At 42.1% G+C, this 14,399-nt stretch overlaps 1 protein-coding gene across 2 annotated transcripts in view; it reads left to right on the top strand.

The window, feature by feature from the left end:
- Positions 1–14,193, top strand: part of GAD1 (glutamate decarboxylase 1) — a 46,604-nt gene extending 32,411 nt beyond the window's left edge. For both annotated transcript variants that reach the window (XM_074967536.1, XM_074967535.1), the window contains exons 14-17: positions 949–1,098; positions 5,772–5,879; positions 6,797–6,886; positions 9,167–14,193. In XM_074967536.1, coding sequence (XP_074823637.1) covers positions 949–1,098; positions 5,772–5,879; positions 6,797–6,886; positions 9,167–9,340 — 522 coding nt within the window. In that variant the 3' untranslated portion in view covers positions 9,341–14,193. The remainder of the gene's footprint in view (positions 1–948; positions 1,099–5,771; positions 5,880–6,796; positions 6,887–9,166) is intronic.
- Positions 14,194–14,399: the final 206 nt, after the last annotated feature.

A 14,399-nucleotide genomic window follows, 5' to 3' on the forward strand; every position in this document is an offset into this window, starting at 1 on the left:
TACTCGGCACTGGGGAGGCCACACCTGGAGTATTGCGTCCAGTTTTGGTCCCCCCACTACAGAAGGGATGTGGACAAATTGGAGAGAGTCCAGTGGAGGGCAACAAAAATGATTAGGGGACTGGGGCACATGATTTACGAGGAGAGACTGAGGGAACTGGGGTTATTTAGTCTACAGAAGAGAAGAGTGAGGGGGGATTTGATAGCAGCCTTCAACTACCTGAAGGGGAGTTCCAAAGAGGATGGAGCTAGGCTGTTCTCAGTGGTGGCAGATGACAGAACAAGGAACAACGGTGTCAAGTTGCGGTGTGGGAGGTCTAGGTTGGATATTAGGAAACATTGTTTCACTAGGAGGGTGGTGAAGCACTGGAATGGGTTACTCAGGGAGGTGGTGGAATCTCCATCCTCAGAGTTTTTAAGGCCTGGCTTGACAAAGCCCTGGCTGGGATGATTTAGTGGGTGTTGGTCCTGCTTTGAGCAGGGGATTGGACTAGATGACCTCCTGAGGTCTCTTCCAACCCTAGTATTTTATGATTCTCCGAAAAGTCTTATTTTCTAAGAAACAGTAGTCTCATATTCTAGAATCCAGGAGTATAAGGCAGGAAACATTTGTTTGGAATACTAAGAATTCAAATACATTTAGCCTGGCATTTTCAGTAATATTTTTTTAAGTATTGTTAAAACTTATTTTTATCTCTGTGTGATATGCATGTAATGTCTCAGTGTGATATGCATGCAACTTCATTGCTTGAATAATCAGGAACTTAGACATCTAAATGATCAGCTTGAGAGCACAAAATTGTGTCTACAGCTTGTGCCCTCAAAATCAGGTCAGTATCTGAAAATTTGGTCCCTAAAAGTACAATTTTTCTATAATATATGTATGTTTTGTATATATTCAATGGATATATTTACATATGTGTTATACATATTCGCTTTTTCATCATAGGGTCTACTTCAGGGTTGCAATCAGATGTGTGCCGGATATCTGTTCCAGCAAGATAAACAATATGATATATCCTATGACACTGGAGATAAAGCAATACAATGTGGTCGTCATGTGGACATTTTCAAATTCTGGTTGATGTGGAAAGCTAAGGTAAACAATAAATGTCCAATTAAAATGACTCAGAAATATATTTAATTTGTGTGTATATAATAGAGAAAATACTTACGTTGTTTCTTTAGAAGAGTTGTTTGGACTTTATGGAAAACTTAGAAAACAAAGTTTGGTTCTGTGAAGAGCTTTGCCTGACAAAGGACAGCAGGATTGGTTCCCAAGGCCCTGAGACAGCAAACACTTAGGCTCATGCTTAACATTAATAACAATGACGTCAATGTGGCTTCTCATGTGGCTAATGTTGAGCACGTGCATAAGTGTTTGTGGGATCGGGGCCCAAATTTGCAGGTAAACACATTTCTTCCTGTTAATACTACTACTTTCTTGCTCTCTATTTTGCTACATGAAATTGTGATACTCTGTGGCCATTCCTGTAGCGCTCAGTCAGGCAAAATTACCCAAATGCGTGATTCAGTTGATAAGGTGGCCACAATCTAATCCTTTATTAAATCATAATTATTGCTATGGCACACTCTAAAGTCATATAAAGAGAATTTTGACTTCAGAGGAGGATTAAGCAGCACATAACCTCTGATGAATAAAAGCTAATTTTTACTATAAATTTCTTTAATATTAAAAAATGAGGGAATCAAATAACAAGTATGCATCTCTATTTTTGTTTTTTAAACAAAATATTTTTTCAAAGTTTTCTCTGAGTCATCAGAGTGTCTTTAAAAATACTGCAGCAAAGGAAATACAACTGAACAAAATATTAACATTCAGATTTGCAAAAGCATGAAGAATTATTAGAACATCCTAAATTATCTTTTCTTGTGTTCATTTTTCCAATTACTGTGGTATCCAACACAGATTTGGTGGCAGTTCTGAATACACTGAGTACCTGTTCTTTCTCCAAATCAAACCCTTTTGGAGCTGCAGGCCCAGGGCATAAATCCACCTACGATTCATTAAAATTGGACTGTGACCCATAACTTGAAAATATTATATGTATCGTACTAATCACCATTTACTGACTACAGAACCCTGTCAACCCTGAGTCACCCATAGATCAGTTGGCCTTCTAAAAATCAGTCTAGCATGTGTTTTATTGCCTTTGGCTTTCTTCAACAAAATCAGCAGTCCACACCCTGGCCCTCTCTTGGCAGCTAACCTCACTACAAACATTTTCTTTTGTGGCTGAGAGCATGGGCAAGCGGGTATCATAGGCCAGGGGAGACTGTGCGTCCCCAAACAGCCTGGCATGGCTTCACCCAGACTCTGCCCCCAGACCCCCTCCTGCAGTTTCTGGCGCTCTTCCATGGCCCAGGCTGGCTGGGGCTGGGACGGAACGGCCTGCCACTGGGACTCGGGGCAGCTGGCACTGGGGCCAGAGGTGCGCCGCCCACCTGGAGCTCGGACCGCACCTCCTGGCTGCCCAGTGTTCTGGGGCAGGGGCACTGAGACCACGCCGCCTGGCATTCCAGGGCTGGAGGCACTGCTGCTGTGCCGCTGGGCCCCCCAGGACTGGGGGCACTTGGGTGGCCCAGGGCTGGGGCCGGGGGCTGCAATGGGGGTGCTCTGAGCTCCTGCGGGGGAGGGGCGCATGAGGGGAGAGGGGATGGGTGGGGCCTCGGGCAGAAGGGGAGCCGCCGGGGGCTAGCCTCCCCAACCTCCAGTTCACCGGACACCCATGGTTGAGAGCCATTTAGCACACCAAAATCAAGCATGAATATAGAACAGGTGTGAAGTGCAAAATCCTCCCCTGCTTATCAAAGAGAGGCTAGAGCACCAGTGTGGTGTGTGAAGAATTTGACTGCCAGTCAATGGTGCAGAGAGGGAGAATAGGAGGAAGACTGTTTTGTTTAATATTATTACTATTTATTATTTGCATTTTTTAGTGCCTAGGAGTCCCAGTCATGGAACAGAAACCCAATGTAATAGGTGCTGTACAAGAACATAAAGAGTCTTCAGCCCCAACAAGCTTACATCTAAGCAATAATGTGATATGGCCAGAGGTGAAAGTAAGCTGGTACGCCCCAGTACGGCGTACCGGTAAGAGCCGGTGCGCCGTACCAGGACCGGCTTTCCAAAAGGGCAATTTAAAGCCCTGGGGTAGCGGTGGCGGGGCTGTGGCGGGGATTTAAAGGGCCCCGGAGCTCCAGCCACTGCTACTGCCCCGGGGCCCTTTAAATCCCGGTCTGAGCCCTGCTGCCCGAGCCCCGGGGTAGCAGCGGCAGGGCTCTGGCGGGGATTTAAAGGGCCGGGGCAGTAGCGGTGGCTGGAGCTCCAGGTCTCTTTAAATCCCTGCCAGAGCCCCCCACCCCTACCCCAGGGCTTGGGCAACAGGGCTCAGGTGGGGATTTAAAGGGCTTGGGGCTCCAGCTGCCGCTACCGCCCCGGGGCCCTTTAAATCCTGGCCTGAGCCCTGCTGCCCGAGCCCTGGGGAGCGGCAGTGGCGGGGCTCTGGCGGGGATTTAAAGGGCCCCGGAGCTCCAGCCCCTGCTACCCTTCTGGGGCCCTTTAAATCCCTGCCTGAGCCCTGCTGCCGAAGCCCTGGGGTAGCGGCAGTGGCGGGGCTCTGGCGGGGATTTAAAGGGCCCAGGAGCTCCAGCCCCCGCTACCCTTCTGGGGCCCTTTAAATCCCTGCCTGAGCCCTGCTGCCGAAGCCCTGGGGTAGCGGCAGTGGCGGGGCTCTGGCGGGGATTTAAAGGGCCCAGGAGCTCCAGCCCCCGCTACCCTTCTGGGGCCCTTTAAATCCCTGCCTGAGCCCTGCTGCCGAAGCCCTGGAATAGCGGCGGCGGGGCTCCGGAGGGGATTTAAAGGGCCGGGGCGGTAGCGGTGGCTGGAGCCCCAAGCCCTTTAAATCCCTGCCTGAGCCCTGCTGCCCGAGCCCTGGGGTAGGGGTGGGGGGCTCTGGCGGGGATTTAAAGAGCCCCGGAGCTCCAGCCACCACTACTGCCCCAGCCCTTTAAATCCCCGCCGGAGCCCTGCTGCCGAAGGCCTGGGGTAGCGGCGGCTGGAGCCCCAGGGCCCTTTAAATCCCCAATGGAGCCGGGCCACAACTACGCCAGGGCTCGGGCAGCAGGGCTCAGACGGGGATTTAAAGGGCTCGGGGCTCCGGCAGCTGCTACCACAGCAGAGCCCCAGGCCCTTTAAAGCTTGGTGGCAGCCGGGAGCCTCCAGGGCTCCTCAGGGATTTAAAGTGCCCAGGGCTCCGCTGTGGTAGCGGCAGCTGGAGCCCGGGCCCTTTAAATCACCCCCGAGCCCCGGGGCTCCCAGCCTCCTCTGCAGCTGGTAGCTCAGGGGTGATTTAAAGGGCCCCGGGCTCCCAGACGCCACTACCGCAGCTGGAGCCCTGGCCCTTTAAATCAGGATTTAAAGGGCCTGGGGATTTAAGGCTCTGTCTCTTCCGGTTGAGGCCGCACCCCCTGCTCAGGACTCCCGCGTACCGGTAAGTCCTCTAACTTACTTTCACCCCTGGATACGGCCATCTTTGCACTTCAGAAGTGGAGTAGGATGTTTGTGATACTTTATTAAAACAAATTGTAGTCCCCAGACCACACCACAAAATTCAACTGAAGAAATTCAAATTTCTGCAAAAATTGAGGCGCTCAAAGTCAGCATTTTGGTCTGGGCCTTTTATAGAGGCAGACTTTCTCAAAGCTTTCAGCTCTGAGGTTTTGGGTTGGACCCACTTCTAGTAAATTGGATGTTATATTGCAACAACTGCCTTTGGGTCATTTTTTGGGAAAATGAGACATTGGAAGCTGTGGAGGTTTTTCTTCCAGCATTAGCAGCTGCCAAAAATGAGCACAAATTTGCCTCCAAAATAGACAGTGGGTTTAATGCGATATTTATTTAAGCCCTTGAATCATCTTGCAAATATTCTTTCAGTGTGAATTTTATCCCAGTGCAGAGAACCTGCACCACAAATGCATAATGAGGGTGGCATTAAGGGCTTCACCGGTGCTGAAATGTGACCTGCAAGAGGGGGAAAAAATGTGTACATGCCCTTATTTACCTTTTCAATGAAGCACAAAGGTGGTCTGGATTTTTTTAAAGCTTTATTTTTCCAGGGTTGTTTTTGTTTGTTTGTTTGTTTGTTTGTTTGGAGGATTGGAGAATGGGTGGGATTATGACATTACAAAAGACCAGCTGGAAAATTGAGCAATGGAGTGGGGAAAGGGATTTTCAGTCAAACTATTTAAAACTCTTTATTTGCTTTCTAGCTTGCTTTTCTTAATGCAAATTCCTGACAAACAGCTGGGAGAAAAGATTTAAAACTGTCCCCAGTTCTCTAGTCCTCCAGCAAAAACAGAGGAGCCAAGATTTAATATTCCTGATATTTTGAAGGCAAAAGAAAAACCCTGAAAAATTAATCTTCTTTAAAAATTTAAAAAGACCTCTATTCATTTATTTATTTATTTATTTTTATTTATCACCATAAATAAAGTTCTTTTAAAAACAAAATAGTGCACAAACAAAATAGTAATTCTTTTGTAGGTCGCATTTAACCATGTGAATTTCACTATTTACAAAATAAGTTGCACTAAAAGTATTATTTATTTCTGTGGTCATCCTTTAACTTGCAAAATGATAATCCTGTTACATATTTTATTTTCTGTCCAAACCTAATTACTAGAGATGACCAGATGGTACAAGAAAAGAGGGGAAACTTTTTTAACTAATAAAACATTTTCTTTTTAAAATAGGGTACAGTAGGATTTGAAAATCAGATCAACAAATGTCTGGAATTGTCAGAATACCTCTATACTAAAATTAAAAACAGGGAAGAATTTGAGATGGTTTTTGATGGAGAGGTAAGTCATTACATAGACCAAAAATATTTTTCATGTAACCTGACATCTGGAAACCAAGTCTGTATACATTTCTTGGAGCAATCTTGAAATTTCTGTAGGTTTCTCAAGAGCTCATAGTTACGTATGAAAAAGAACAACATGGCCACTGACATCTGGGCAGACTTTTATCCAGACACATACTGAACTTCTGTATGGATTTCAATTATGAACACAGGGATTCCTCCCCTCGTTTTCTTTTCTTTTCTTTTCTTTTCTTTTTTCTTTTCACCTTAAAGGACTGTATTGGACCACAAGCTGAATACTTTATCAGCAAAAAGCCAGACTCCCATAACAATGTAGTGCAGAGGGACTGGTTTGGTTTTTCAGATTAGGGTATGAAGATGGCCTTAATACAGCCTATTCATGCTGACATTCCTCAGGTTGTCACTCCTGGTTCTCTGAAAGCTTCTACCTCCTCTGCTGCTGGTGCCTCTGTATAAAGTCTTGGTTGATACACACTTTGTCTCTTCACTTACTAAGAGGCGGAAAATCAGTTACCAAAAGACAGACCCATCTGTGTAGGATGTCACTGAATACTACTGGGGGCTGTCTGGCACTGGAATCTTGGAAGGGACATCCTCTTAAAATTACATAAGTGTTGAACAATGTTCGTACTTCATCAGCACTCTAGAATACTGTAAAAGGGACAATGCATAGTGAATCCAAGATGGCGGCTGCAAGTACACTGAAGTAGCAATATTACGCAGAATTTATTGTTTCTTAATATATAGAACTAACAGCCTTAATAAAATGTATGGACTCCACTTCTGTCATAAAATATTCAATAACAATTTATTGTCCTTCAGGAGATGGGTGTGGGTGATCTATATTTTCTTCTTATGTTTATTCACTTACGTATTTGTTTTTTCTTTTTTCAGCCTGAACACACAAATGTATGTTTCTGGTACATTCCTCAGAGTCTCAGGGGCATACCAGACTCTGAGGAGAGAAGAGAAAAGCTACACAGGGTATGCGGCTCACATTAAATGTATAATATATTGTTTCATTTGTAAGCCAAAGGGTTCCATTTATCTAAAATAACGTATCTCTGCATGTGCTGATTGATGAGTCTGATTCTGAGCCAGGTTTCCAAAATAGAGCTGATGGAAATTTGGGATTTCTGTTTAGCAGGGGAAAGGGGAATTCCGTAAAATCATTGTTCTGGAAATGCCAACACATGGTATTTCCAAAAATATTTCCCGCAGGACCCTGGCAACTGCTCACTGAGATTGTCATGATTCTTGTCATTTTCACAGCTGCTTTTCAGTGATGGGTGGAAGTGAAAGTGACAAGAATAATGTCCCTTTCAGTCCACAGCTGTCAGATTTTCAAGGGTCTGTGTCTTTGGGCAGCCACACCATGCAGATTGTCTAGGGTCAGGAACCTCAGGGCTTCTAGACTCCTAGGCCAGCTAGCTCCCTGGGCTGCCCAATTCCTGCAGCCTGGGGAATCAACAACCCAGAGAGCCATTGGGACTAGGAGCCTGGAATCTCTGGGACCAGGAGCAGTCTCCATGGTGGGACTGCCTCTGAGCTGAGCTGGCAGGAACCCAGGCAGGTGGTTAGTCAGTTTGTTGAACCCCATACATTGCTATGAAACACTTTGGGTATAACAAATCAGCATTTTCCAAACCTATTTCACTGGAAAATTCCAGACCAGCTCTACCCCAGAGTTCCATGTTATTGACTGGCCTCTGGACCTTGACATTTCCTCTCCTGTTCTTATTGGGGCTGAAGTTATATTTCTCTTTTTGAAATCAGACATGGAACATATCCAGTTCTTCTAAAGTATATTTTTTGGTGGCAGCATTTTGGATAGTTAAGATTGGGGTGAGGTTAAGAATACAAGAGACAAAAAGAGATTACAGTTGTTAAGATGAAATAATCAGGCCCTGACCAAGAGTTTTTTGTGGTGAGAATAGAAAGGAGAGGGCAGACTGGGGATATTGTAGAGGAAGAACCAGCAGGATTTTGTGGCAGCATCATTGTGGGGAAAGAAGGACAGAGAGGAATTAAAATTACTTGTGTGAACCTATGGGAAAAGATGACTAATGGAATTGCCAAGAGTGATAGAAAAGAGAGGGAGGGGGAAAAGTCTGTGAAGAAAGATGAAGTGTTTGATTTGACCAGCTCACTCGTGTTAAGAGTGAGCTGGTGATGGGACATTATGAGACATCAAGGAAAAAGTGTCAAATGGCACCCGGAGATAGACACTGAATGGCTAGGTCAGAGATGAAGTAGTTCTGGGAATCATCATTTTACTTGCCTGTGTACTCTACTGTGTCTTCTCAGATAGACCCCCGATTTCACAAGACTAAATTGTGTCACCCTTATTCATGTGGAGTACTATTCAAGATGAGTAAGGGTGGCAGAATCTGGCCCATAATTAGACAAGGAAAGACAAGGTGCTCTGCTCTTTAGTGACAGATATCGTGCAACTGTTAAGACTTTGATGGAATTTTTTCTTTGAAAGTGAAAATAAAGAAGATAATTGTAATAACTGCATGGTGCTGTAAAATCAATCCAAATGTTTTCATGATTTAAAAAAAAATACCAGTAGAAAGTTTTCTTTATAGAGTAGGACTGGTTGAAAATTTTCCATCAAAATTTTTGACAGAAACGTTTTCTGAGTAAACAAAAATGTTAATGGAAAGTGTCTCCTTTCCTTGTTTTTTGATAAAAAGTCTAAATTTTCCACTGAAAATTCCTACAAAGACAAAAAAAATTTCATGTTTGTTAAAATTTTCCACTGAATTCTTTTCCTGACCCGTTTTAAACGTTAACGATGCACTTTCAGTGTTTGTTATCCAAATACTGAAGTATCAAGAAGTTGAAAATGAGACTATAAACCAGAGTGAAATTGGCTTTGTTACTTTTCATTGTCCAAACTATAAGAATTCCAATAATTAATCAGAGGAATAAATAGTGACATGTAAATTAAGATTTGTAAATTCTTCCAGTTCTCTAAGATGTTATTAGTAGCTTAATACGGAATATTGTTTGCATAAGCTATGGTTTTTAGGTTGACATCATTGCTAATCATAACATCTTAGAGTATTAAGTATGGAAGAATTCTGAACATCTAATTTACATATAACTTATATGTAATCAAGCATTTTCTTTCTACAGACATTTTACGTAAACATCTATCTCTGGTGTAATTGCTCTCTTTTCTAAATTAAGAAATACGGTGACTAATAAAAGGAAAAAGGTTCTAAATTTCTTTCCTGTTTTGTTTTAATTATAAAGGTGGCACCCAAAATCAAAGCTCTGATGATGGAGTCAGGTACCACAATGGTTGGATATCAGCCACAGGGAGATAAAGTCAACTTCTTCCGAATGGTTGTCTCAAACCCAGCGGCAACTAAGTCTGACATTGACTTCCTCATTGAAGAAATAGAAAGATTGGGGCAGGATCTGTAATACTCTTGGCAAACTATTTATTCCTGTAGTCCACTGTTTTCCAGCACTGGCTATTTTTTACCCAGTTCTGCAGAACACCCTTTAAGGAAATTCCCTTTCTAAATGTTCCACTCTCCTAAAAAACTCTAACACAAAAAAATCTGTAGGTTACTGCAGAGGTGCTGGAACAACTTGTACTGGCCCATAAGGGGTGCTGAGAGCCATTGAACCAAACTGTAAACCCAGTATATGATGGAAACCATTTCAAGCCAGGGGGTGCAGTAGCCCACACACACACCCCAGTACCCCTAGTTCCAGCACCTATGAGTTACTGAAACATATATGTATTGGTAGGTTATTTTAATGAAGGAGAATATATTATCTTGAAGTGTATTATTGATCCTTATTTTAGTCTGTTTATTATAGTCAGCAGGAAACTAATAAGTATTAAAATAGAGAATTAAGAACTATGTACAGTATATATATATATATATATAAATGGTAATGAATTTAGAACTAAGCCACAGCATGTTTTCCACTTTAAGAGAACTAACTTTTCTTTCAACAGTCAATGATGTGGACAATGTGCGGCAGATCATTCTAACAGATGCAAATTGCTGTAAAGAAACATTTTAAAAAATGTAGACTCTCTTTAGGAGCTAAGAAAAATGTTTAACAGCATTAAACCTTATTGTTGGTGCTTCTCTCACATATAAAAACAATGGATCCTAAAAGCACCGCCCAGTAAGATAGTTGTATCTCCCCTTTAGTGTCATATCAGGGGATAATAGTAGCAGAGTCATTGTAACAGGTATATTATTGATGTATTTTTAGAGATTAATTTGTGTAGATTGTGTATATTATTGTTAAATGACTTTGTGAAAAGGATTTAAATGTAACAGTTTTACAGCAAGATAACTGTTCAATTCTAAGTATATGAAATATTTGCTTATTTATATGCAGAGATTTACCATGCTAAAGAGTTGTCTTGTATTTTCTTCCATTTGTAATGTATCCTATTTATATATTATTGAAGTTCTAAATGATGTTTATGGTATTTTAGTGCATTTGTGAGCCAAAGAGACAATAAAAATATTAGTTGACACTTTCATTTAAATAATAGTACCCTTAAAATAACAACTTACAGATAATTTTACTGATCATTAGGAATTCTAACATTGTATATAGACTCTAGTATAATTAAATCCCGTTACTTTAATAGACTCCTGAGGTCCCTTCCAACTCTGATATTCTATGATTCTATGACTCTTCACCTTTATTAATTGTAATGTCTGCTTGTACGTCCAGTGTTCTGAATGCTTTTCTAGTGAATATTGGATAATAACCAAGGCCCCTGTACTTCTGTTGTAGTTCAGGACCAATCTCTGTGACTAGTTTAGCTAAATTCTGTGGCAAGATTCCTGAAGAAAATCTGTACCAAATCTGTGAGAGTGTTAACCAGGTTTAGTAATGTTTTGCAGAAGGGGAATTCACTATGTATTTTGGAGTTCACAGGAGAGGAAAAGAAAAACTCACCACAGAATGTTTAAATACAGCTGGCTTGTCACCATAGTTTTAACTGATCAGACTTTCAAAATATAGACACCAGAGCCATCCGCAGCCCATTCAGTTTTTAACTAGCTAGGTAACCAGTTCTACAAAGTACATGGTTTTGTACTGGCAGACCAGCAAAGTAGTGGAATCAAATAAAGGCTCAATAGTCCTCTGTCTACAGAATGACTATTGTGATGATAACTGAAATATGCTGATTCAAAATCTTTTCAAAATATGCAGCTTGGCTATTGTACAGGAAAGTCTGTAATAAGCTACTTTTCTTTCAGCTCTGAAATAAAATTTAATTGTATTAGAAACATTCTATTAAAGGAGTGTAAAGAGACACATTTTGATTTAAAACTACAGCAATACTCTGTCCAAAAAGTCCCTCACCCTTTGTGTTGCTTTTTCATTTATTTAGAGGGAGTGAGACACTCACCACCTCGCCGCCCTTCTTTATGCCATGTTAACGGGCTGCAGTAGCATGAAGGGGCCCTAAAAGCCTTGGCTGTAGCCAGAAGAGGATTCCCTTAGTACAGGCAATGCAGAAGACATATGTAAGGTTGGCTTAGTAGGCATGCTGGGGGCAGGGCTGGGGAAGAGAGGAGTGTCAGGGGCAGGGCCACATCACACAGCACTAAGGAAATTCCAGACATCACTGCAGCTCATAGGACAATCCAGGGAGTCAGCCATCATTTACGCAGTCCCCCCACTCTGGTCTTTCCAGCCCCTGGAGCAGCCCAGGATTGGGAAGGCGCAAAGGTGACATGGTCCCCTTGGGCTGCAAATTCTATGCTGTGCACAGCACAGAGTCTCACCCGTGGTCTTTGGAATAAATACCAGTTGGAGATTCAAAACACCATGTCTAACCTGTCTCATATAGCCAGGAAAGCCTGGGGCATTTTGACATTCTGTGGTGACATGGAAAAACTGAGAAACCCATTTCAAGAGTCTAATGTTGGTGGGCCCAATCTAACTTGGTCCAGAGGTTCTAATGCTGATGTATAAGCACTCCATGCTTAGTTTTGTCACCAGGATTCTTCCAAAATTTAAGGAGATGATTTTTGGGTGGCTAGTCATTCCCAAGCACTGTTTTCTCTGTCTTTTCCTAGAGACCCAGTATACCTGTCTCCTCCCTTACCCTCTGTACAAGTTTTTTCTTTAAATCAATTTTGTTATGACCTTATTGCTCATTGGAGTTAAGTTCAGGGCTTGTTTCACTTCTGTGGCTCTCTTTTTGCCTCCTAACAGTGACATACAGAAGATGATCCATATTATCCACCTCAAAATCTTATGACTATGAAGCCACCCAGTAATCCCACTAGCACAGTAGTCACATCTCCTTAGGGCAATGCTTTTGCTTCACACAGCTGGTGCAGATAGTTGCAGTGGGCCATGCTTCTACACTCTTGAATTTTGATCTTCCAGAATAAATATTCCTGACATCTTCCCTTCTTTGATGCTAGCACCTTTGGTATAAAAGTCAATGATATAAGGTCTGAATCCTGCTACCATGGATATTGTCAGCATCAGTGTTGGTTCTGGCTTCATCCTTTTAAAATCAAATGCCATTCTCTCTAGATGCAGGCCATTTCTCATTAAATGTCAGAGTTCTCCTACTCACAAGGCTGTTCTCAGGTGCCCAGAAAGGAACTCCTTTCTTAGAAAGGAAAAGGCTGGATTCATTTTTGAAGCATAAACTTATGGATGAGATTTTTTCCCCTCTGAATAGTTCACTTTATTCAAATACCTGCTACAAAAGATTGCAGCATCTCTCTACTCTTCACAGTGTATGAAAAACATTATGATCTATGATAGTCATTGCCAAGACATCTGACCACCCTTAAAAGGGGAGTCTACTTCTTCCACATACATCAGCAACAGCCTCTTGTGGTTTCTTTGACCAATTTTTAGTTTAGAGTTTATGACCCCCCTTCATTCCCTCACTCAGGGAGTCTCAGTGACAGTACCACTGGAGAGGTAAGATGCAGTCTTCATACTTTACGCTCTAACTTTAAAATCTTAACTTTCCGGCCCTAGTCTCCAGATTATCACCATTTTATAACAATAATATTTGAAGAACTCTATATACTTTAGAAACATGTGTGGAAGCTAAATAACGGGATCCCCATTTTGCAGATTGGAAAAGGACAAAGACTTGTGACTTGTCCAAGGTCATGCAGCAAGTCCTGAATGGTACTGGCTGGGAACAGAATCTCATTCTCCTGAGTAGTGTGCAAACGGTAATTCGATTACAAATGGCTCCTCTTCCATTTGGCACAGTGTCTTGCTTTTGTCAGATCAGAACCACCAGACTGCTCTAGCTACTGCCAATGATCGCTTGCATCTAGAAGAGACATTTAATAATGTAGATCCTGCTGCATGTCACAGAATCATGTAGTTTATCTTTGAGGTGGTTCTTGCAGCCATGACAGTTAAGTTTATCTTCATACCTGATGTATGGGATTTTTCCTTTCTGGTATCACTGTATCTTAGTTTTGTGGCAAATGATGCCCACAACCAGTTTCTGGTGTCTCCTGGTGATTGGTGTCGGCCATTAGGATATTTATCAGTAATTACTGCCTATCACCACCAGCACAGGGTCCTTGTTTACCCCAACTCAGCTGATTTAACAGAGCCTTATTTAGGGGATTGCCATGGTCATCAATGAGAGAAATTCTCTTTATTTCCCTTCCAGTAGGCAATCTTCATCTGAGTAATATTCTAACGGCTTCTCAAACAAAGACCTCTCTGGAACTATCCTGTTCTTAAATCCACACAGCAATATGTGGGGAAGATCAGACAGTGTGAAGCCATGGACGAGGTGACTCATTCCAAGAAATACAATTATAGATGAGTAACTCAATTTTCCTGATGTAACGAGGAAACTCTGAGGTTGTGATTTCTTCTTTAAAATCTTACTGACAAGTGCTGTACTATTAAGATGGGTGAATTCAAAGTACCTTGACAAATGCCAAATAGAGGGAAGATGCCAAACTGGAAATTGTTGCTTCAGTGTTTACTAGCTGATGTATTAGATTTGGAAAAGGATAATCACTAGCCAAAGCAGCTGTTGATTTTAAGTAGGAAAAGTTCCAGTTTCAGTTGTTAGAACCCGTTTCTGGAGAACACAAGAAGATTCTACCATCCGTGGCAGACAGGCAGAACCAGGGTTCTGGAGAATAGCCCAGAATTTTAAAATCATCATTTATTCAGGGCACAACATGGTTTTTGAATAGTGACAAATAAGAAGAGATTTTTTTAAACAGAATCTCTGTGTTTCGTGGCTAAAAGAACTGTGAAATTATAAAAATGATAAGCATTGCAATTTAAATTTTTCAATAAAAATTTATCTTAAAATTGTTTCATTTGTCTCGTACTATTTGTGAGTTCTCTGCTTTTCATCCAGAACACAAGATGTACATCTCACCGCAAATCTTAAACACGAAAACCAGTGAGCCAAATCTTAAGGACACTACACAGCTTTTAATCCTGAATTCCGTGGGATCTTGCATGCATACAAGCT

Source organism: Natator depressus, chromosome 11, assembly GCF_965152275.1.
Source record: "Natator depressus isolate rNatDep1 chromosome 11, rNatDep2.hap1, whole genome shotgun sequence".
In the NCBI taxonomy this organism is placed as follows: Eukaryota; Metazoa; Chordata; order Testudines; family Cheloniidae; genus Natator; species Natator depressus.